Source organism: Nicotiana sylvestris, chromosome 5 (genome assembly GCF_000393655.2).
Source record: "Nicotiana sylvestris chromosome 5, ASM39365v2, whole genome shotgun sequence".
NCBI lineage: Eukaryota > Viridiplantae > Streptophyta > Magnoliopsida > Solanales > Solanaceae > Nicotiana > Nicotiana sylvestris.
The window spans coordinates 58,759,143-58,782,733 of record NC_091061.1 but is presented as its reverse complement, the minus strand read 5'-3'; the positions used below and the strand labels follow the sequence as shown (position 1 = coordinate 58,782,733).

Below are 23,591 nucleotides of genomic sequence, written 5' to 3'. Positions count from 1 at the left end.
GATAAAGCAGTAGGTTTTATCTTTGGAAAAATATTTACTTTTTTTTTTCATTCGAATTCAGAAGAATCTTATTTACTATCTCTCCATTCAAATTCAAATAATATTCTTATCTTTTAATTTAAATTAGATGTTATTATAAATATGTCCTAAATTACCAATAGGCTTTATAGTAGCTTATTACTTGACTTAACCTCAATACATAAGTATCCTCTTTTTTGTACTTATAAATATAAATGTATAAATATAGATATAGATTTGAAACAATCATGGCTAAAAAAGAAACTAAATTCCTAGACTAGATAACAATAGTAGCATTCGTTTGAAGAACAGAGTATTTAATTTTTATTTAAAGGAATCAGGAGTCCATATCAAATTTGGAAATCTGTTGATAATTTTAGACCCCTTTGTCTCACATTGAAAGGAAGGGGAGGTGAGACTGGACTCGCACGTCATCCCTATGAGAAGAAGTTTTAAGTACCTTAGGTCTATTATTCAGAGGGATGTGGAGATTGATGAAGATGTCACACATCGTATTGGGATGGAATGGATGAAATGGAGACTCGCATCCGGTATTTTGTGTGACAAGAAGGTACCATCAAAACTTAAGGGTAAGTTCTATAGAGTGGTGGTCAGACCTACGATGTTGTATGAGGCTGAATGTTGGCCAGTCAAGATCGCTCATGTCTAGAAGATGAAGGTAGCAGATATGAGGATGTTGAGATGGATGTGCGGGTACTCCAGGTTAGACTGGATCAGAAATGAGGTTATTCGCGATAGTAGGTGTGGCCCCCTATCGAGGACAAGATGCAGGAAGCAAGGCTTAGGTGATTTGGTCGTGTGAGGAGGAGGAGCACAGACGCTCTGATGAGGAGGTGTGAGAGGTTGACATTGGAGGGCCTACGGAGAAGTAGAGGTAGGCCAAAGAAGAGGTGGGGAGAGGTGATTAGGCAAGACATGGCGCAACTTCAGCTGACCGAGGACATGACCCTGGATTGGAAGGTATGGAAGTCTAGGATTAAGGTAGTAGAGTAGGTAGTCTAGAGTGTTCATAACATTAGTATTGACACGCAGTCTCGCTTTCTGTTGGTAGTGATTTTTATGACTATCCGTTGTTTTCTATCATGGGTGATCACCTTACTATCTTGTTGTTATTATTCTGCTTTTATGACTTTTTGGTACTATCCCTTTTTGTCTATATTTTCATAAATGTGGTGCTTATGCTTTCCTGAGCCGAGGGTCTATTGGAAACGGCCTCTCTATCCTCACAATGTAGGGGTAAGGTTTGCGTGTACACTACCCTCCCCAGACCCCACGGTGTGGGATAATACTGGGTATGTTGTTGTTGTCGTCTCCTCACATTGAGGGGGTAAATAAGAAGCAGAGATGACGTTTTACCTCAAAGCCAATCTTACAGCTCGTTTGGATGGTTGTTCCTCGTTGTATCGTATTGTATTGTTATCCAAAAACAATATTTGTTTTGATTGTTTCATTAAAATTGGTTGTATTATATTGTTAAATTGATTGCTCTGGAACAATAAAAAGTCCACTTTTTTGAAATAACCGATTTGGTGTGGTGGGATTGTTTCCTATTTTTCTTTCCAATTATGCCCTAACTTATTGTAGACACCTGATTTTTGACCTTCCCCGAGAATTTTCACATTTTAAGCATAAGTATGTAATTTAGGTCTAATATAGCTATTTTGACTATTTTTGCTTTATTTCGCTGCAAAAAGAAAAATTACAAAATATATATATATAAATTTTTAGTTTATGTATTTCTCCTAAACTTGAAAAATACAAAAAAAATAGTACCTTATTTTGTACTTTATATAATTTCGAAAATTACCAAAAATATATAGTTCTATTAATGCTTTATAGTCATTTTAATTTTGAAAAATATAAAAATATATTATTTTATATTTTATTTTTATATAAAACGAAAATTACAAAAAAAATAGTTTTATTAATATTTTGTAGCTATTTTAAATCTTGAAAAATATACTTAAAAAGATATAGTTTTGTTTAAATATTAGTCTTATTTTTGGTAGTTATTTTGCTTACATAGGACTAGTTAAGCAACGTCGTGTTCTTATTCTCGGATCCGGGCAAAAGAATAATATTCGGGTTCAAACTACCCGGTTTTAGGCCTAATTTTCGGACCTAGCCCATAATAATCCGAGTCCACGATACACGGGGAACCCCACCATGCGTGGGGGACACAAGTCTCGAACCCCACCACGCGTGGGGCTCATTTTTCTTGGCAAAACTACACAAATACACGGACAAAAGGACTTGGAAAAGGGGGGAACGAAGAGGTTTTGAAGAACCAACTGGGCACTATTCATCTTCTTCCCAAAAAAAGGAGAAGAAGAACAGAAAAGCCAACGGAACCCTAATCCCTCACGTCCAAACCCACCATCCTCCCACCAGCAAACACCACCACCAAACCATCCCGTCTCCTCCCAAACTCCGTCGCAACCAACTCCCTCCATCCCGTCTAGCTTCTCCGTCGACCACTGCACAAAACCCACCTCCGCCCACCCTCACCAGTCGACGACCAAACGACCCAGCTCCCGCTCCACCGTGAAACCACCATAACCAAACAGAAACCAGTCGCAACCCCCCCTAACGCCTGAACACCACCGGACAACCCCGACCGGAGCTGCTCCACCATTTTCAGCTTCGCTGCATTTCCGAGCAGCTGTTTCTGCATGCTTTCGCCGTCGTTGCACCCCCCGTCGTCAACAACCCACCACCAGTCGACCATCCTCCTGTCTGAACTCCCGTCGTCACCCCCACCAAGCCAACGTCTCCATTTCGACAAACAAAAACAAAACGAAAACACTACCATCAAACGGGCTCGTTACCAGCTCTCTCCATCGCCCAAATAACCCACTGCCCGTCAAGGTCGTAGAGAGAGAAGGTGAGCGTCGAGGTCGTTGACAATCTTGGTTCGAGTTTTCATTTCCGTTGAGGTCGTCGTTGTTCGTCGAGGTCCGTTACGTTGAGGACAAAGAAAGGTCCGTTCCTATCACTCTCTTTTATTGATCCATAGATATATTACATGATTCCATGAGTTTCAGAATCTACTATGGTCCTAATGTTGGTCATTGATTGTATTTTGTTTAAGTTGGGTTTTAATGGTTGAACTATGTGTTGAATGCTTTATTCAGCATATTTCAAAAAAGAAAAGAAAAGAAAACATTGCAAGTTTGAGGTCCAGTTTTATTCTCTCTTTGTTCTGTTCTTGCATGATTACATTTTTAGCCGGAATGATACTTGAATCTCGAATGAATACGTGATATTGCTTTAGTCGAAAAATTTCCATCTTTTGATTCTCTGTTTCGGGATTTTCCCTTAGCATGCCTCTAAATTTCTATGATTGAATGATGTAGCGTGAATTTAGTTTGTGTATGAATTATGAAACTGTTAGTTCTCATGAACGAATGAGCCTTGATCGTTATTTTTATTAATTATTTTGGTCGTTATGAACATTCGTAGCTTACTTTAGGCATGTATACAAATCATCATCGTGACTAGGGGTACGGTTCCCATGACATGGTTACAATGCCTAAAATTCGGGGGTACATTTTATGTGACCCAATTATAATGACTTTAAGATCTTAGTGAATAAATTAGGATTTTTTAGAGGCGAATAAAGTAGATAATCATAGTTGTTTTAGGCTTGCCTTAAATAAAAATGAGACGAGCCTTGACACACAAAAATGCACAAGCCGCGGGGCCCTCCAAACGTGTCTATTAAAATACTTAGAATTCGGGACTGGCCGTTTAGCGAAATTCCACGGCCTTACCCAAAAATAATAATACGCTAGTCGCTTTAGGCGCGCCTTTAATAATTTAATTTTCTTAAACTCGGGTGCACATTTATGTGACCCAAATCCAAATCTCAACGGAGTTGAAGTGTGTCTCTAATCACGGGTACATTGATTGTGACGTGGTTTGAGATACATTTCCATGACGTTACAAATTCCTTTCAAAGAATAAGAATGAGATGAGCCTCGCCAAATAAAATACAAAATAGCGGGGCCCTCAGTAAATATTTGCTTTGAAATTATTTAGACTTCGGGATGGACCGTCTAGTAAAATTCCACGGCCCTACCCAAAGTAAATGATACGCTAGTCGCTTTAGGCACGCCTTTAATAATTTATCTTCCTAAACTCGGGTGCACAGTTATGTGACTCAAATCCCAATCCCAACAGAGTTGAAATGTAGCTCTAACCACGGGTACATTGATTGTAACGTGGTTCGAGATGTGTTTCCACGAGCAATTCTTGATAAAAATAATAATAAAATGATAAAAGTGGTTAAAAGTTAAATTTTGCGCATAAGTTCATATTTATATAAAATCAGATAATCAAGCCGAATATAACAGTTGAACGACCGTGCTAGAACCACGGAACTCGGGAATGCCTAACACCTTCTCCCGGGTTAACAGAATTCCTTATCCGGATTTCTGGTACGCAGACTATAATATAGAGTCATTCTTTTCCTCGATTCGGAATTAAAATTGGTGACTTGGGACACCCTAAATCTCCCAAGTGGCGACTCTGAAATAAATAAACGAATCCCGTTTTCGATTGTCCTTTAATTGGAAAAACTCCCCTGCACCCTCGCGGGTGCGTAAAAAGGAGGTGTGACAGCTCTGGCGACTCTGCTGGGGACTTAGTGACCCAGAACCACTGGTTCAGGGTTAGAAATTCGAGCTTAAAATAATTGTTATTATTTGGCTTTATTTATTATCTGATTTTATTATATGTTTGGGCTCAATGCGCTAAATGATGTTTTTTCCGCTTTGATATTATTTGAACTGTATATAAACTGTGCCGAAACCCTTCTCTTCTTACCTCCGGGGAGAAGCTCGCTGGTCGAGGCTCCCTATTCTGTTAGTGTCAATACCCGAAATAAGAAAGAGGACAGATAAGTTACGAAGCCGGACGACCTTTTGGTTCCCGGTAAGTTGCCCCCTCCTCGACTCGAGTTGTCCGCTCGGGTACACTGTCTAGAACACCGACCCAGGTTATGAACTTAGAATAACTCAGCTTCATGCCGGATCCCTAGTAGGAACGTTTATTTGCATCATGTGCATTTGGCTTAGGGGACTCAACACAGGGGTTGAGTCCGTCTAGGACAAGCAACCTGAAAATAATAGACCATCTTTTGGCATCCTATGTGCTACATGTTGTATTTATTCAAGGGTGAATGGGTCATTTGGCGGACCAATGATATTTGCGGACAAATGACACTCCTTATCATGCTGATCACGTTAAATAAGAAAGTTGCACTATTTTTGATAAGCATGCTATTATGTTAATTAAGCACATGAGGAACATTGTGGAATTCAAGAAACCTTGGTATTCCACATGTCCCCCACGCTTCATTTTTTAGGAAAAGCACATGGGGAACATTTGTGGAATCCAAGAAGTCTTGAAATCCACTATGTCCCCCATGCTTCATTTTTGGGAAAAAGCACATGGGGGACATTTGTGGAATCCAAGAAGTCTTGAAATTCCCCATGTCTCTCATGCCACATTTTTGAAAATAATAACAAAATAATAATAAATAAAAAGAGCATTGGAAAATTCAAAAAGATTTTGTATGCTGTCATCATTTTCCACAAATTAGAAAATCGTGAAAAGATGAGAAAATGGCAGTGTAGAGATATAACTACTTATTTTTAGAAGGAAAAAACCAATGTCCAAGTAGTATCGAAACTCTGCCGAAATTTTGAGAAAATGAAAAGAAATGTCTTATTGGTTTGTTATATTAAAAGCAAAGGAAAAATAGAGAAAAAAAATCATCATTGTTCTGTCTTGTTTTTTCAGAAAGTATAGAAAAGAAAATAGTTTGTTTTGCCATGAAAATGAAAATGAAAAAGAGTCTGGTTTTTAAAATGTTTTATTTTATTTTGTTTGTCTGTGAATATGCCAAAAATAAAAACAAAAAGAGTCGGGCGTTGAACGTGATTTTATTATTTGTTCCAAAATAAATATATATATAATCCAAAAAAAAATCCGAAAATATTTTGATTCTTCTTTAAAAAAAAATTCAAAATTCAAAAAATATTTTTTTTAAAGCATTTCTTTTGTTAAAGGTAAAAATTCCAAAAAAAAACATTTTCCTCTTTCTTTAGAATAAGAAAAACAAATGAAAAAAGAAGGAATATTTTATGTTTTACGTTAGTTAGTTTGTTTGTTTGCTATATATAAAAAAAGAATAGAAAATGGAAAAGGGTCTTCTCAAAAATAGTTTATTTGCCCGAACTACGCGGGTTTGATTCTCACCGGATGTGAGATACGTAGGCAACCCTCATCGGGTCCAACCCCCCTTTTTTTTTTGCTAAAAAAAACCAAAAACAAATAATAATAATAATAAAAAACATGTCAAAATTTCAATTTTGTCATAAAGAAGTCGAGTGACGCTGTTTTATCAAGACATAGCCGAATGTTCCCGAAAGGGACGCCGGAAGGCTGACTTTGTATAAACAGCCACCTTTGGGTCATTTTTTAAGACTTGGTCCAGTTGACCCCCACAGCCTAAAAAATCTTCGTCCCCGAGGCGTTGAAAGGCCGTGTTTGCAATATTGAGTTTTTCATTTTTGAAAAATGATAAAAAGAGTCATAAAGAAGTCGGGTGACGCTGTTTTATCAAGACATAGCCGAATGTTCCCGAAAGGGACGACGGAAGGCTGACTTTGCATAAACAGCCACCTTTGGGTCATGTTTAGGATTTTTGGTCCAGTTGGCCCACACAGTCTTAAAACATCTTCGTCCCCGAGGCGCTGAAGGGCCGTGTTTGCAACACTACGTTTTTACCGTAATTTGAAAAAAAAAACAAAGAGTCAACGGTCAGGAGAATACCGTTCAAATTTTGTCATAATAAGCCGAGCCAGCTTCTGCCGCGTCTTAAATCGTTCTTGCCGAAATAGCCTTAGAGTATCTTTCAGTTGTCGAAAGGTTATTTTCGTAAAAGAATAGACAAGTTTGTAAAGTGTCCAAATAACCCTCCCCGGCCTCAAATTCATGTGAAATTTGGAGGGGGCCACGTTTGCAAAAAATAACCGTTCGGTTGCATTTGTCAAACGGAGAAAGAAAGTTGGCCATTCGTTTTTGAGTTTGTGTAAATCTTTTGATTATAATATGCGGGTTGTTTGATTTTCAAGTTTGTAGGTCATCTTTAAACCTTTGAAACCCCGTTTGTTTTAATATGAAAAGTGAAAAGAAAAAAAATGTTCATTATTGTTTATCTTTTATTGGTCCGAACTACGCAAGGTCTAATTCATGCGGGATCATGATACGTAGGCAATCTCCATAGGATTCGACCACACAAAAAAAAGTATATAAAAAAAATGAAATGAAAAAATGATATATGAAAAATCGAAAAAATGATGAAAAATATGTTGATAATAATAAGGACCGACTGAGTCCACTCTAACATGTTCTGTTTTGAATTGTAACGAAAGTTGAGGTGGTCGGTTTGTGGTAAGCGGCCAACACAAGGTCCAAGGAAAAATGACAACTGACGTCGAAGCTGTTACAAGTGCTCCAGAGACTCAGGGTCGGAGGGTTCAACACGAGTCTACTATGGTTGAGGAAAATAGAATATTGAAACAGCAAATGACCGAAATGTGTCAAGCATGGGCTGGTGGTCAAGGACAGCTTCGTCATGAGTCACAATTTGCGACACAACAAGAGCGGTACCACGCTCCTAAGTACCACTCGTACTCGTTTGATCTTCCTGCAAAGATTGAGAAGCCTGCCCGAAAGATGGTACAGGAAGAAATGGCCCAAAGAGTGAAAAGCTTAGAACAATGGTTGAAAAACATGCAAGGGTTGGCAGGTCAAAAGAGTGTTGCCTTCAAGGATCTATGTATGTTCCCCGATGTCCACTTGCCGCCTGGTTTCAAGACACCCAAATTTGAAAAATACGATGGGCATGGAGATCCCATAGCCCACCTAAAAAGGTATTGCAATCAACTGAGAGGTGCGGGAAGAAATGAAAAATTGTTGATGGCTTATTTTGTGGAAAGCCTTACGGGAGTAGCCTCTGAATGGTTTATGGATCAAGACACGTCTCGCTGGTATGTCTGGGATGATATGGCACAGGCCTTTGTCAAGCAGTTCCAATACAGCATCGACATTGCTCCAGACCGCATTTCCCTTTCAAACCTGAAGAAGGAACCAAGTGAAAGTTTCAGGGAATATGCCATTAAATGGAGAGAGCAAGCAACTCGAGTTACACCACCCATGGATGACCCTGAGCTAATAACTGTCTTCCTTCAAGCGCAAGAGCCAGACTACTTTCAAAACATGGTGTCCGCAGTTGGCAAATCCTTCTCGGAAGCAATCAAAATGGGAGAAATGGTAGAGAATGGTCTTAAGACAGGCAAAATTATAAGTCAAGCAGCTTTAAAAGCCGCAACTCAGGCTGTCCGGGTTGAGTCTGATAATCTCAGCGACACAAATGAGGAGATTGAAGAAATCATGATGACATCAGGGCCGAGAAGAGGGCCCAGGAGAACATCTCGAAGGTATGAGCAGCCTCCTCAGGCTTTCTATGGCTCCCCTGAGCAGTATTATCCACCTCAGGACCCTCAATACTCTGTCGCTCCACCTCAGTATATTGTCCAACCACCAAAACACCCCAGGAGGCGAGCACGAGCATCACAAAATATCCAGAAGTCTCCACAAAATTTTCAGGTGCCCTATAACCCACATCCAAGCCATTGGTATAAAGGGGAACAAAGGTTGAAAGATAATTTTACACCAATAGGAGAGTCCTATGAAAGCTTATTTGAGAAGTTAAAGAATCATGACATGATTGCACCTATTCCTCCAAATCGTGTGGACCCACGTGCAAGAAGCTTTGACCCTTCTAAAAGGTGCGAATACCATTCCAATGCCCATGGGCACAATGTGGAAAGCTGTCGGGATTTGAAAAGAGAAATAGAAAGAATGATCCAAGAAGGGCGGATTGTGATCAATAACAGTGACATGGAGCACTCGAACCCTATCGAGAACTTGTTGACAGAGGTTGATGATGTTGAAGCTGGTAATGGTCTTGGCAGTATTGATGCAAAGCTCAGTGGCTAAGATGCCAGTTTTTTATGAAGTGGGAGGCCGCTCCATTCCTTGGTTAGCAAGAGAGACGCTGTTGGTGGCTTATTTTGTTGTCATTTCTGCTATCCGGATTATTCTTAGGGTTGTAATCCGAATACTGTCTTGTGTCAAACCTTCTTATCTTTCCATTTTGTCCTAGCAGTTTGTTTAAATTTTGTCCAGTTTGTGTTAGGATTTTATTCTGGTTTGTTTTGTTTTCTCAATCCATTCCACCGGTAGTCTAAAGCAAATCAGGTCTTTTATTATTTCCAGTCATCTCTTTGTTTAATACTTTTATCATTTCGTTCACTGCCGATTCTAGGGACATGACATGCACACACAGTTTAGGCCTAATCTTTAAAGTTAATCATAAAACCCCGGAAAGGCGATCAGACCATTTAAAGAAAATAAGGACGGTTTGAGATTATTCAGATCTCGAGTCATGTGGAACTGGGGCAAGTTAAGCACAAAGAAAACCGTTAAAAGCAAGATTCGCCAAATTGGCATGAGGGTCGGTCATGATAATAAGAGTGTCGCCCAACGGTGCTTTAGAAATGACAAATTAAAAAGCAAAATGTTTAACATAATTGTCAAGGCCAGCACCATCGGAAGAGACTATAAATCTATTGTTTAATTATGTTGTTTGCACTTGGCATGTCTTGAAGACTGGAATGACGAAGGCATTTTGTTCTGCTACCTAAACACTTTATCCTTCGTTACCCCTTTTGAGACTTATTTATTTTCTTTCATACCCCTCGTTCGGAATCAGTAGCAACGAAAAAAAAGAAAGAAAGAAAGAAAACAACAACGAAAAAAAAAGAGAAAAAAAAAGAAAAGAAAAGAAAATTGATAACAAAGAAAAAAAAGAAAATCAAATGAAAAAGAGGAATTGGGAACTACGTTTGACCTGATTCCTCAAAGAGGATACGTAGGCGCTTCACGGCTTGGTCATAGTTTTGAAAAATGAAAAAAAATCAATTAAAATATGCCCAAGCAAGAAACTGGGGCAAAAGTTGCGTTTGTTGTAAATAAATCTAATTCCGAAGGTTGTAACTAATAACCCAAAAATTAATGTATTTTTGAGCCTTTTATACCCTTTCTTTCTAGCCTATCAAAAACTCACATTACGGTCCAAAGAAAGACCTTCTGATCAGTCTTTAAAAAAATGCCAAGTCAGACAAATGAAGAGTCTTACCGGCGAACATAACATTCTGTTCCACAGCAGAAAGGACTCTAATCTCCAACAGAAAGAGTCATACCAGCAACACTCCAAATCCCCAGCTGGAGAGAGATATAAAACGAGAGAGTCTTATTGGTGAAAACCTTCACAGGCACCATAAGGCGATGAAAGCTGAGAAAAGAACCAAAAATGAGAGAGACTTGATAGTGAAAACCCTTCGGGCACTACAAGTCGAATAAGATTGAGAATCAGATGGGGAATCGCCAATTGAAGATCTTGAAAGATGATTGACGGTAGAGGATAGGCCACATACGTATGTCATGACCATTAGAGTCGGTATCTGCGTTTGATAGATTTTTATTTATAGTTTCTTTTGTAAAAGAGTCATCGTTTCCTTTGTCTTTTATTTTGTTTCTCTTATCTTTCTCCTTTCATAGAAAAACTCCCCAATAGAGTCTGTCTGGTCAGAACAAGTATGAAATGACTTCAAATATGCCATCAGCTTTTCAAGATGAGATCTGACTAGTACATCCAAATGGTATAGTCAGCAAGGAACAAGCGCGAGGCCAGTGTCAATAAAGATATCCCCAGCAAAAGGGAATTGACAAAAGGATTGACGAGCGTCAAGAGGGATATCCTTGCCAAAACCAAGGTTATAAACCTCAAAGACAAGGCCCGTGAACAAAGCAAGGAGAGCAGTGAGCATGATTTGGCGAAATCCATACTAGACTAAAGGGTCGGGGAAATGCCAGTTTCCAAGCTATGCCACAAAAGAAGAGGGATATCCCCAGCAGGAAGGGATTATCCCCAGCACATAATATCATCCCCAACAAGTCGTTGAATGCAGAGCAAGGAAGGAGAAAAGGAAAAGCCATCCCAGTAGGAGTATCACAACCAACCACCATGTTTTAAACTAACAAATTTTGTTTGATTTAAAGCAGGTAAAGGAAATGGCATTGATGCCAGAACTGCATGCCACAAGGGATATTATCAAACTGGGGCAGAAAATTTTCCTTCCATTTAGAAAATTTTCTGGAAGTCAGGTACCCCCAGCTGATAACATTTTACCCAACAGTGTTATCCCTAGCAGGTAAGTAAATAATTCCCCAACAATGTTATCCCTAGCAGTTGCGAGGAGTCCAACACAAGGTTGGAAAGTCGGTATCCTCAGCGGTTCCTTTCGGGGAAAGGCAAAACGACTCTCAAGGGAGGTAGTCTTCGAAGGAAGAAGCTATGCAAAAACAAAACAAAAAAAAAAGAATAAAAAAAAGAATAAAAAGATAATAATGAAAAAAAAAAAGAGAAAAAGGGGAAAAGTCATCCCCATCTAAATAATCCCCAATAGTTTCGAGGGAAGACAACATAGGTAAGTAAATAATTCAAAAAAAAAAAGCGAAGGTTTCATTAATAGGAGACGCACTTCCTAGTTTGAAATCATTAGAGTTCTACCCATAAGAGATGCATTTCCTCCTAAGTTTGTTTTAGTTTCACCCATAGGAGATGCATTTCCTCCTAAGTTTGTTTTAGTTTCACCCATAGGAGATACATTTCCTCTTAAGTTTAGTTTTTACCCATAGGAGACGCATTTCCTCCTAAGTTTAGTTTACCCATAGGAGATGCATTTCCTCCTAAGTTTAGTTTTTACCCATAGGAGACGCATTTCCTCCTAAGTTGTTGTTAAAAAAAAAAAAAAGATAAAGACCTAGTCTGATGAACCTTCTCCTAGGATCAAAATCTTAGTCTAACGAATTTTTCTCCTAAGATAAAGACCTAGTCTGACGAACCTTCTCCTAGGATCAAAATCTTAGTCTGACGAACTTTCTCCTAGGATCAAAATCTTAGTCTGATGAATTTTTCTCCTAAGATAGAGACCTAGTCTGACGAACTTTCTCCTAGGATCAAAATCTTAGTCTGATGAATCTTTCTCCTAAGATACCAAAAAACAAGACCTAGTCTGATGAACCTTCTCCTAGGATCAAAATCTTAGTCTGATGAATTTTTCTCCTAAGATAGAGATCTTAGTCTGACGAATCTTTCTCCTAAGATACCAAAAAGAAAAGACCTAGTCTGATGAACCTTCTCTTAGGATCAAAATCTTAGTCTGACGAATTTTTCTCCTAAGATAGAGACCTAGTCTGATGAACCTTCTCCTAGGATCGAAATCTTAGTCTGATGAATCTTTCTCCTAAGATACCAAAAAAAAAGACCTAGTCTGATGAACCTTCTCCTAGGATCAAAATCTTAGTCTGATGAATCTTTCTCCTAAGATAGAGACCTAGAGACCTAGTCTGACGAACCTTCTCCTAGGATCAAAATCTTAGTCTGATGAATATTTCTCCTAAGATAATAATAATAATAATAAAAAATGTTTGAATTTGAAAAAAAGAGAGTCATTTTTAGTTTTCTTGAAGATTATCAATGTTTAGTTTTTTCTAAAACCAGGCGCCCACCTGTATAACGAGAGGAATACTTTCAGTCTTTAAATTTCTTGCCAGGCGCCCACCTGTATAACGAGAGGAATACATTTCAGTCTTTTCATTTCAAGTGTTGAAGTTGGGAGCCCGCCCATAGAACAGAGGCATACATTTCAGTCTTTACATTTCATATTTCAGGCGCCCACCTGTATAACAAGAGGAATACTTTTAGTCTTATACTGCAGATTTTGGAAATCAGTAACCCCGCCGGAAGGTAGAAGGTTACAACAGGAATCCCCAGCGGGAAACAATAAAAATCCCCAGCACTGGGAAGCAGAAGGCTACAGCTAAAATCCCCAGCATTCAACCAAGTTATAAATAGCAGAAGCTCGCCTCAAGAATGCGAGTCAACATTCTGAGATGGTCAACAAAAGCTGGTCACAGAAAAAAAAAACAAGAAAAGAAAAAGAAGAGAAAAAAAACGAATCCAAAGCACGGAAGTGAAGAACAGATGTAGTCTGCTCAAGAACTAGCACCTACAACTAGCAAGTATCAAGGTTCAAATCCAAAGTCTGTATGAAGCACCATTCAAGACTCAAGATCAAGTTTCAGAAGACTTAGAGATAGGAATCCTTGTAACTAGTAGCTGATAGGTTTAGTTAGTCTTTTTCAGTTATCATTTTGATGTAATGACAGGACCGCGGACCGGAACCTCAATGGAACGGCACCTCGATCGGCTCTTCACCTCGGTACACTCTACCATCTCTCTCTCATTTCCGAACTACACGTGGCCTGATTCCTGTAAAACCAAGGATATGTAGGCAGCTCAGATACCAGGGCTCGGTCACATTCCCTCCCTTTCCTTAGTGTAGTCCGTCCAAGTAATGGTCGGGTCAAAAACATGTCTAGTCGTTCTTTGTCGGAAAACTCTTCGTGTTTCCAGTCAAAGAGGGGCATCTGTAGTCACCTGATTTTTGACCCTCCCCGAGAATTTTCACATTTTAAGCATAAATATGTAATTTAGGTCTAATATAGCTATTTTGACTATTTTTGCTTTATTTCGCTGCAAAAAGAAAAATTACAAAAAATATATATATAAATTTTTAGTTTATGTATTTCTCCTAAACTTGAAAAATACAAAAAAAATAGTACCTTATTTTGTACTTTATATAATTTCGAAAATTACCAAAAATATATAGTTCTATTAATGCTTTATAGTCATTTTAATTTTGAAAAATATAAAAATATATTACTTTATATTTTATTTTTATATAAACGAAAATTACAAAAAATATAGTTTTATTAATATTTTGTAGCTATTTTAAATCTTGAAAAATATACTTAAAAAGATATAGTTTTGTTTAAATATTAGTCTTATTTTTGGTAGTTATTTTGCTTACATAGGACTAGTTAAGCAACGTCGTGTTCTTATTCTCGGATCCGGGCAAAAAAATAATATTCGGGTTCAAACTATCCGGTTTTAGGCCTAATTTTCGGACCTAGCCCATAATAATCCGAGTCCACGACACACGGGGAACCCCACCACGCGTGGGGGACACAAGTCTCGAACCCCACCACGCGTGGGGCTCATTTTTCTTGGCAAAACTACACAAATACACGGACAAAAGGACTTGGAAAAGGGGGGAACGAAGAGGTTTTGAAGAACCAACTGGGCACTATTCATCTTCTTCCCAAAAAAAGGAGAAGAAGAACAGAAAAGCCAACGGAACCCTAATCCCTCACGTCCAAACCCACCATCCTCCCACCAGCAAACACCACCACCAAACCATCACGTCTCCTCCCAAACTCCGTCGCAACCAACTCCCTCCATCCCGTCTAGCTTCTCCGTCGACCACTGCACAAAACCCACCTCCGCCCACCCTCACCAGTCGACGACCAAACGACCCAGCTCCCGCTCCACCGTGAAACCACCATAACCAAACAGAAACCAGTCGCAACCCCCCCTAACGCCTGAACACCACCGGACAACCCCGACCGGAGCTGCTCCACCATTTTCAGCTTCGCTGCATTTCCGAGCAGCTGTTTCTGCATGCTTTCGCCGTCGTTGCACCCCCCGTCGTCAACAACCCACCACCAGTCGACCATCCTCCTGTCTGAACTCCCGTCGTCACCCCCACCAAGCCAACGTCTCCATTTCGACAAACAAAAACAAAACTAAAACACTACCATCAAACGGGCTCGTTACCAGCTCTCTCCATCGCCCAAATAACCCACTGCCCGTCAAGGTCATAGAGAGAGAAGGTGAGCGTCGAGGTTGTTGACAATCTTGGTTCGAGTTTTCGTTTCCGTTGAGGTCGTCGTTGTTTGTCGAGGTCCGTTACGTTGAGGACAAAGAAAGGTCCGTTCCTATTACTCTCTTTTATTGATCCATAGATATATTACACGATTCCATGAGTTTCGGAATCTACTATGGTCCTAATGTTGGTCATTGATTGTATTTTGTTTAAGTTGGGTTTTAATGGTTGAACTATGTGTTGAATGCTTTATTCAGCATATTTCAAAAAAGAAAAGAAACGAAAACATTGCAAGGTTGAGGTCCAGTTTTATTCTCTCTTTGTTCTGTTCTTGCATGATTACATTTTTAGCCGGAGTGATACTTGAATCTCGAATGAATTCGTGATATTGCTTTAGTCGAAAAATTTCCATCTTTTGATTCTCTGTTTCGGGATTTTCCCTTAGCATGCCTCTAAATTTCTATGATTGAATGATGTAGCGTGAATTTAGTTTGTGTATGAATTATGAAACTGTTAGTTCTCATGAACGAATGAGCCTTGATCGTTATTTTTATTAATTATTTTCGTCGTTATGAACATTCGTAGCTTACTTTAGACATGTATACAAATCATCATCGTGACTAGGGGTACGGTTCCCATGACATGGTTACAATGCCTAAAATTCGGGGGTACATTTTATGTGACCCAATTATAATGACTTTAAGATCTTAGTGAATAAATTAGGATTTTTTAGAGGCGAATAAAGTAGATAATCATAGTTGTTTTTAGGCTTGCCTTAAATAAAAATGAGACGAGCCTCGACACACAAAAATGCACAAGCTGCGGGGCCCTCCAAACGTGTCTATTAAAATACTTAGAATTCAGGATAGGCCGTTTAGCGAAATTCCACGGCCTTACCCAAAAATAATAATACGCTAGTCGCTTTAGGCGCGCCTTTAATAATTTAATTTTCTTAAACTCGGGTGCACATTTATGTGACCCAAATCCAAATTTCAACGGAGTCGAAGTGTGTCTCTAATCACGGGTACATTGATTGTGACGTGGTTTGAGATACATTTCCATGACGTTGCAAATTCCTTTCAAAGAATAAGAATGAGATGAGCCTCGCCAAATAAAATACAAAATAGCGGGGCCCTCAGTAAATATTTGCTTTGAAATTATTTAGACTTCGGGATGGACCGTCTAGTAAAATTCCACGGCCCTACCCAAAGTAAATGATACGCTAGTCGCTTTAGGCACGCCTTTAATAATTTATCTTCCTAAACTCGGGTTCACAGTTATGTGACTCAAATCCCAATCCCAACAGAGTTGAAATGTAGCTCTAACCACGAGTACATTGATTGTAACGTGGTTCGAGATGTGTTTTCCACGATGTTGCAATTCTTGATAAAAATAACATTAAATGATAAAAGCGGTTAAAAGATAAAATTGGCACATAAGTTCATATTTGTATAAAATCAGATAATCAAGCCGAATATAACAGTTGAGCGACCGTGCTAGAACCACGGAACTCGGGAATGCCTAACACCTTCTCCCGGGTTAACAGAATTCCTTATCCGGATTTCTGGTACGCAGACTATAATATAGAGTCATTCTTTTCCTCGATTCGGGATTAAAATTGGTGACTTGGGACACCCTAAATCTCCCAAGTGGCGACTCTGAAATAAATAAACGAATCCCGTTTTCGATTGTCCTTTAATTGGAAAAACTCCCCTGCACCCTCGCGGGTGCGTAAAAAGGAGGTGTGACACTTATTACTTCACAATTCTATTTTAACTTGTACCTTTTTTTCTATTTTAACTCCAAATCTCAAATCTATAACCTACTTTATTTTTTTTTTAAAACTTCTGTCGCCGACATTAAAGGTGTTTTGCCGCCTTCTATTTTATTTTTTCTCCTAATTTGCTTTTAACTCACTTTTAATTAGCTGTGCTCCTTTGTTTTGCATTCTTCTGTCTCGCTCCTTTGTTCTGCTTTCTTAAGGTGTTTTGCCTCCTTCTGTTTGGTTTTTTAAAATTATTTTATGCATATTTTTTGATAAATTTAATATTTAAACAATTGAGGGTATTTTAGTAAACTTATCAGTTACAGTACAGTACGATACAGTCAAACCAAACAGCAAAATATTATTTAACATTAACAAACAATACAATCTATCCAAATATTGTATTCATAAAACAATACGATACAATATAATACAATACATTATAAAACGATGAGAAATAATAATCCAAACAGAGTGTTAGTTACTCTTGGAATCCTGTAATCCAAACAAGGAGAGACTAATTAACAAAGAAAGCAAAAGAGAAGCCATGTCTTTCACTTTAGTCTCCTCGCGAGAAAATCAGAGCAGTGCTTGAAGGATCAAGTATTCTTCCCTGGAAATCGACAGGGGTGACGGATTAAGGTTGATAAAAAGAAGACACATGACCCATGTATTTAAAATTCGACTCCAAAATCATGTGCATTATTTTTGTGACAAAACTATCTTCTAGCTGGTGTTATTGAATCAACGCCTTGATCAAGTCAAACGTAATGATCTGAACAACAGAGGAAGAGACCAAAAAACAAGAACTGGAGAAGAACTTATGGTATATCGTAAACTTCTTCCACCCGTACAATCATCCCCTTACACTAAAAATACCTGAGTTTTGGTTCTTCCATTATTTAGCGACTCTTTACATAAAAGCATGTCGGATAAACTTATATACAGAAGCCTTTTTCATTAATAATAGAGACGTCAAATAGCAGCTAACGTACTAATACCAAGTCAAGACGCCCTTGTCCACAATGTCAGATTAGACGGGGCAAAAAGAACGCGAATGCTTATATGGTCAAGCAGCAGCAACTTGATTAGCTTGTTTGGCTTCAAGCGTCTTCTCATATTCCTCTATGGATCTAAAGAGCTCTGAAAAGTTTCCCTTTCCGAAGCCTCCACAGCCGCCCTTCTGATACACCTGTCCTTTTTCGTCTTTGAGCATGCAACCGATTCTCTGAATTATTTCTATAAATATAGTTGGTCTGCAGAAAACAATTACAATAGTTGTCAAAACTATTTTTTTTTACTAGAAGAAACTTGCAAAAGTGCAGTGGTTACAACATAGGATGAGAGACGGAGCTAGGTGGACGCAAGGAGGTTCAATAATACTCATCGTCCAAAAATACTACTCTACTACGTAAATAGGACGAGAATGAAATCTTCTTGCATATGTATGAAATGATGAATCTTCTTGACATAAGAGAAGATTCAAGCTCGCTGTTCTTTTCTTTTTCTTCTTACCAGTTTCTTTCATTCCCACTATAATGTTGAACACGTGAGCCAATTCCTTGTGTTAGTCCTAACTAGCACATGTCAAGCCAAATGATAATAAATACTACTAGTATTCCAAACTTAGCCAACTTTATATAGTCCATGTTAACATGTTATTACTTTATGTGAGCCCGTCCTTGAATCATTTTCCCATCCCTTAACAAACTTAAACCTTTCAAAAGTTCGCTTGCCGAAAGGTTAGAACTCCTTCTACCTCCCATTGCTGCTTTTGTTTTTATGTCAAAGCAGACAAACAGCTAAACAAATCAACCTCACATGTGGTTTCTCAAAAAGTAGAAGATTCAAGATTGTATCACAAAATGAATTTTAGTCATCAGACTGAAAGAAAGAAAGCCTGGGATAGGGCTTCTGGTGTTTCATGCCCAAACATGTCTCAATAAAGATGTTAAATTTATATTGGAGGTAGTGTACAGTTCTAAGGACCAAGAAGCATGACCCTAACGTACATAATTTAGCTGAAACTAACGGAGACGGCAAAGAGTTGGGAAACAAAAATGATACGTTAAAAGTGAGGAAATTGTTTCAACATTCAAGGGTTAAGACTTGGCCGTCTTCAATTCAGAAGCTTCCCCAAATGTCTGCAATAGGAAATCTGAACGGCTATACTAGCCAAGCCACATTTGGTTGTGCTCACCGTGGTCCTAAATCCTAATGCAATAGCTAGCTTCAAGGAGGTGCAATACAAGAACACACTGCTATTGTTCTGTTATTTTTTGGAGGGAGAAGTGGGGACCTCAGACAGTTATCTGGTTTGAGCAGAAAATGAGTTTTGCAAATGCTATGTTGAAATCAGGTTGAATCTTTTGGCTTCCTTTACTAAATATGCGAAACCCATTTGGCCACTGCTTTTGTTAATCTGGCATCCTTGCTCATCAGAAAGAAATCTACAAAGATAATTAGAATGGTCTGGCAACAAGGTTGAGTCACAAACCTTGATGGAGCAATTCCCTAACCGATAACAAATGAGTATAGGAGTTGGAAGAGAAAACCCACAAGATAGCAAGGTGAAAAGGCATTGCCATTCAATGAACAACGATGCCTTATATGGGACTGAACAGTGAATACAAAAGTACGTCCCTTAGCCACAGAAGATGGCATAAAACATATTCACTATCTCAAGGCAATAATGGAGCTCATTTTGGAGCATACACTTCAGTGTTAGATGTGAGAGACGACATGCAAACAGAAAACGAAGAAGAAAATAAGATGTGCAGTATAAAAGATGTTAGAATAAAGGATTGCTCCTATATATTTATGTAATGGAATAAAGAGCAAGATCCAAAGTAAATATACCTACCATTTTGAGCAATAACAATGCAGATAGATCATGGCACCAGAAATAGATCACACAGGAGTCCCAAGAATTAGGAGTGAGACACCATGAATAAAGAATCTGCGGAGCAAGCAATGGGGCAAAAGCGAAGTGGTGCAAATATTCCTAAGTTACTGCCCACTATGTGAATACCAATGAAAAGATTGTACTACCTTCATTTTCGAGGGTGTTTCACATATTTCTGTTTTAGAGATCAACATGAGATTCGCCTACTTGGAGTGGAGTGAGGTCTCATCATGGAAAGGAACGTCACTTTTCCTGATATGCTAGTGAACTAATACAAAGATAGACCAGAATTAACCAACACCAAACGGAACTGCTGCATTCATTATATCACTCCTAAGGAACTTATTGACTGAATTTACCGACCTTAATCCAAAATAGAGCAGTTGAGCACCTGAACTCCCAGCTCAAGAACAAATAGGTAAAACACAAAAAGGCCAGTCAGATTAATAGACCTCATACTTCCATCAGCAAACACTCTCTTTTAGAACTTCACATATTAGCTAAACTTGGGGGATCTTTAAAGCAAATAGTCCAGTGACAGAAACTGGTAGAAAATGTAATGCCAGCTTCTAGTTTACTATGGTTGTAACTCTGCTACAGTAAAGCGTTGTTATTTGATGCCTTACTGTTACTGTCCATGCTACAATTTCAGAGATCTCCTTTTCATATTTTCAATGATTCAATATCCATCCATTCCTACAGCCCTGATCTTCCCCCTTGACCTACAAATACATGAACTTCCCATCCTGCAGAGACTACACACTCGACAGTTTGGCCACTTCAAGAATCCATTTTTCATGGTCCAGCTTGCAAAGCTCCGAACACTCAGCTCTCTAGGATTATATATATCTCATAAGTCATAAGCAGGTTTTCTTTAAAAAAAGAGAGAATAAATATAGAGCAACGGAAACATAATAATAGCTTTTAACTTATATACACTACCAATATAAAGTTTGAAAAATATGTAACCTACTGCAACTAGCTAACCTCATGTGAAATTTTTTTTAAACTGTCAGTATCTATGACATTAGTCCATTATAATGTGTAAGGTCAGAATAAATGATACCTCATTCCATACGAGCCAAAGGAAAAAGGAGTGATTGACATACCTGTCCCCCACAGGCTTGGTGAAGATCTGTAAAAGGGTCCCCTGGTCATCCCTATCCACCAATATTCCCAATTCTTCGCACGCCTGAATCTGTTCATCAGTCAGTACATCCCCTGCCCTATTCTTCAAATTCTTATAATAAGTAGGCGGAGGTGAAGGCATGAATTCAAAACCCCCAACCCCACTCCTTTTCCTCATTTCAGTCAATGTTTTAAATATATCCTCTGTAACCAAAGCTAAATGTTGCACTCCTGCCCCTTCATTGTGCTCTAAATACGTTTGAATTTGACTCTTCCTTTTGGTTCCATAAACCGGCTCATTCAACGGAAGCAGCACTGTTTCGTCATTGTTTGCCAGGACCATAGAGTTCAGCCCGCTCTCAGCAGTCCCAACATCTTCAGCTGTGAACTCGGCGAATTCATGAAACCCCGTAAAGCGCTTGATATAGTCCACTACAGGACCCAGCTCCGGCACATTCCCAACAGCATGGTCCAGCCGGCGAATCCCATAATCCAGTTCTTTGTACGATGCTGTTTCCTCCATGGCCTCGAAACCTGTTGCAAATAGTAATAAATAGACAAAAAGTGTTCATTTCAAACCATTTAAGTGTTTAGATGAGGCGGTTCAAATGAATTGAAACAGGCACAAGTTCTTACCACCATTCATGAAAAGAAAAAAAAAATAGGTTCCACCTACTTGGTCTAAGAAAAAAATCAGGCCATAATGTGTTGCGGACATAAACAAATAAAGAAACGTGATTTATAAATCGATTCGTTGAAGCAAACAAAAATATATAACAGTTTTCCATTAACGGATTCACTAAACAAACTGTCTCACCTACACTCATCAACAAAAAGAAAGTATTTTCACGTACTTGATGGACTTTAAACGTATACACAAATAAAATAAAAGAATTTTTAAATCGTATATAATAAGTGAGATTAATAACTAAAAAAATAACAAATAACTCGGTACAACAGGTTAAAATGGACTGACAATATTTTTAAAAACAAAAAAATTGATAAGGCAAGTACAAAATTCTTTATATTATCACACCGCATGTAAATTGGATATCTAATAGAGTAATAAAGTGAGACAGCACGTTAGGGGCGAGTTAAAATGTCAGATGAAGATAATTCACCGAACCTGGGAGGAAAACGAGGCTGTCCGCATCTTTCAGATAGCTCACAAACCGCAAAACGACGTCGCCGTATAAGTGAACTTCAGCCACCGCGACTCGTTCATCGATAGTCACAGGTTCAAACATGGGTTTCGCCCCACGTGAAATACTCGCGGAGAACGCCGTGTAAGCATTCTCCACTTCCAAAGCAACGGCACGGACGCCGAGCCCGTGAGTTGTCGTAAAAGAGCGGTGTGTGGAAGTAGAGAAACTGGGGATGGCTGCAGATGACGGCGTCGAAATAGACGGCGAATAAGTAGCAGTGAAGAGGAACTGAAGCGAACCTGAAACGGGACGGAGGAGGTACGAAGCGTGAACGGAGTTTCCGGTGGAGAGGTCGGATTTAGCTGCAATTGGCATCCCGAGAGACCAAGAGAAACGGCGAGCCGTATTGGTAGCATCGCCGCACCAAAATTCTATGTGATGGAAACGTTTAACGGAGAAAAAATCGGAACGGGGATTGGTTCGAATGAAATTCTTGAAACCCACTAGCTTGAAATTGGTGGTCAGCTCCTGTGAGTCATCGGCGGCGGCAGCAGAGGTGGTGGTGACAGTTTCTAATTTGCCCATGGCTTGTTTGTGTTGTTTAAGGCAAAATAAGATGGTACTTTGGAAATGTGAGTAATTTTGTGGAGTGTTTTTGTTGCTGACAGTAATGTTTGTGGGGATGAACTGAACTGAACTGAACTGCTATATATATTGTTTGGCAGAAAACCAGATTTTGGGGCGGTGAATTTGAACTGAAGGACACGTGTACAAGAATGTTTCACACGTCTCTTCGATTTTGTGGATTTAATTCATGGAAGAAAATAACCTTTTTCAAGGAAGAAATTACACGGAAAACAATGATGCTAAATTTTCATGAAAGATATAAGCTCCCAATTTATCAACAAGGCGCACAAGGACACGACAATAATAAATTACGGATGAGTGTTCAACATATAAATCAAGACTACAGCTAAATCAATGATAACAATTATGTTCATGTAGTTACAAAGTGATTAAGCATGTTTCAGATAAAGCACCGTCACAACTCCTTTTTCATACACGCGCAAGAGCGTAAAAGAATTTTTCCAATTAAAGGACAATCGGAACGGGATTTAATTATTAATTATTCAGAGTCGCCACTTGAAAGATTAATGGTGTCCCAAGTCACCGGTTGAATCCCGAACCAAGGAAAAATATGACTCTGTTAACAGTCCGCGAACCAGAAAGCTGAGTAAGGAATTCTGTTAACCCGGGAGAAGGTGTTAGGCATTCCCGGGTTCCGTGGTTCTAGCACGGTCGCTCAACTATTGTATTTGATTTTATCTGATTTTAATACATGCTAGCTTATGTGCCTTTTATTCGTAAACCGCTTTTATCGTTTTTTAAAAGAATTGCAATGTCATGAAAACGCGTTTCGAACCACGTCGCAATGAATGCACCCGTGGTTGTTAACGCATCTTGACTTCGTTGAGATTTGGATTTGGATCGCATCAATGCGCACCCGAGTTTAGGAAAGTAATTCAATTAAAAGCGCATCCAAAGTGTCTAACGCGCTATCATCTTTAGGGAAGACCGTGAAATTCGCTAAACGGCCCATCCCGAATTTTAAGTATTTCATTATAACTAATTATTGAGGGCCCCGCAGTTTATGTGTTTTGTTCAGCTAGGCTCGTCAAATT

The 23,591-nt window shown here is 38.9% G+C and overlaps 1 protein-coding gene across 3 annotated transcripts; it reads right to left on the bottom strand.

Moving 5' to 3' along the window:
* Positions 1-17,541: 17,541 nt before the first annotated feature.
* LOC104220829 (4-hydroxyphenylpyruvate dioxygenase) lies at positions 17,542-22,759 on the bottom strand. Of its 3 annotated transcripts, XR_011407579.1 has the most exons (5): positions 21,891-22,608; positions 20,746-21,298; positions 20,000-20,469; positions 19,595-19,904; positions 17,889-17,987 (listed from the first exon to the last, which is right to left on the bottom strand). XR_011407579.1 is itself a non-coding variant. In XM_009771786.2 (3 exons), the coding sequence occupies exons 1-3, from the start codon at positions 22,492-22,494 to the stop codon at positions 17,801-17,803; spliced, it is 1,344 nt and encodes a 447-aa protein (XP_009770088.1). In that variant the 5' UTR covers positions 22,495-22,759; the 3' UTR covers positions 17,542-17,800. The 3 variants fall into 3 exon arrangements, 1 of the variants encoding a protein (XP_009770088.1); XR_011407578.1 differs by having other exon boundaries at positions 19,595-20,469; XM_009771786.2 differs by lacking the exons at positions 19,595-19,904; positions 20,000-20,469 and having other exon boundaries at positions 17,542-17,987; positions 21,891-22,759.
* Positions 22,760-23,591: the final 832 nt, after the last annotated feature.

What these genes read in the sequence shown, in the direction of transcription:
- LOC104220829 (XM_009771786.2), bottom strand. Translation starts at nt 22,494, where the DNA reads ATGGGCAAATTAGAAACTGTCACCACCACCTCTGCTGCCGCCGCCGAT. An exon ending in CAGCCTCGTTTTCCTCCCAG is followed by an intron (nt 21,299 to 21,890) that starts GTTCGGTGAATT and finishes TATTTGCAACAG; the next exon opens with GTTTCGAGGCCATGGAGGAA. An exon ending in ACCAAGCCTGTGGGGGACAG is followed by an intron (nt 17,988 to 20,745) that starts GTATGTCAATCA and finishes TGTTTTCTGCAG; the next exon opens with ACCAACTATATTTATAGAAA.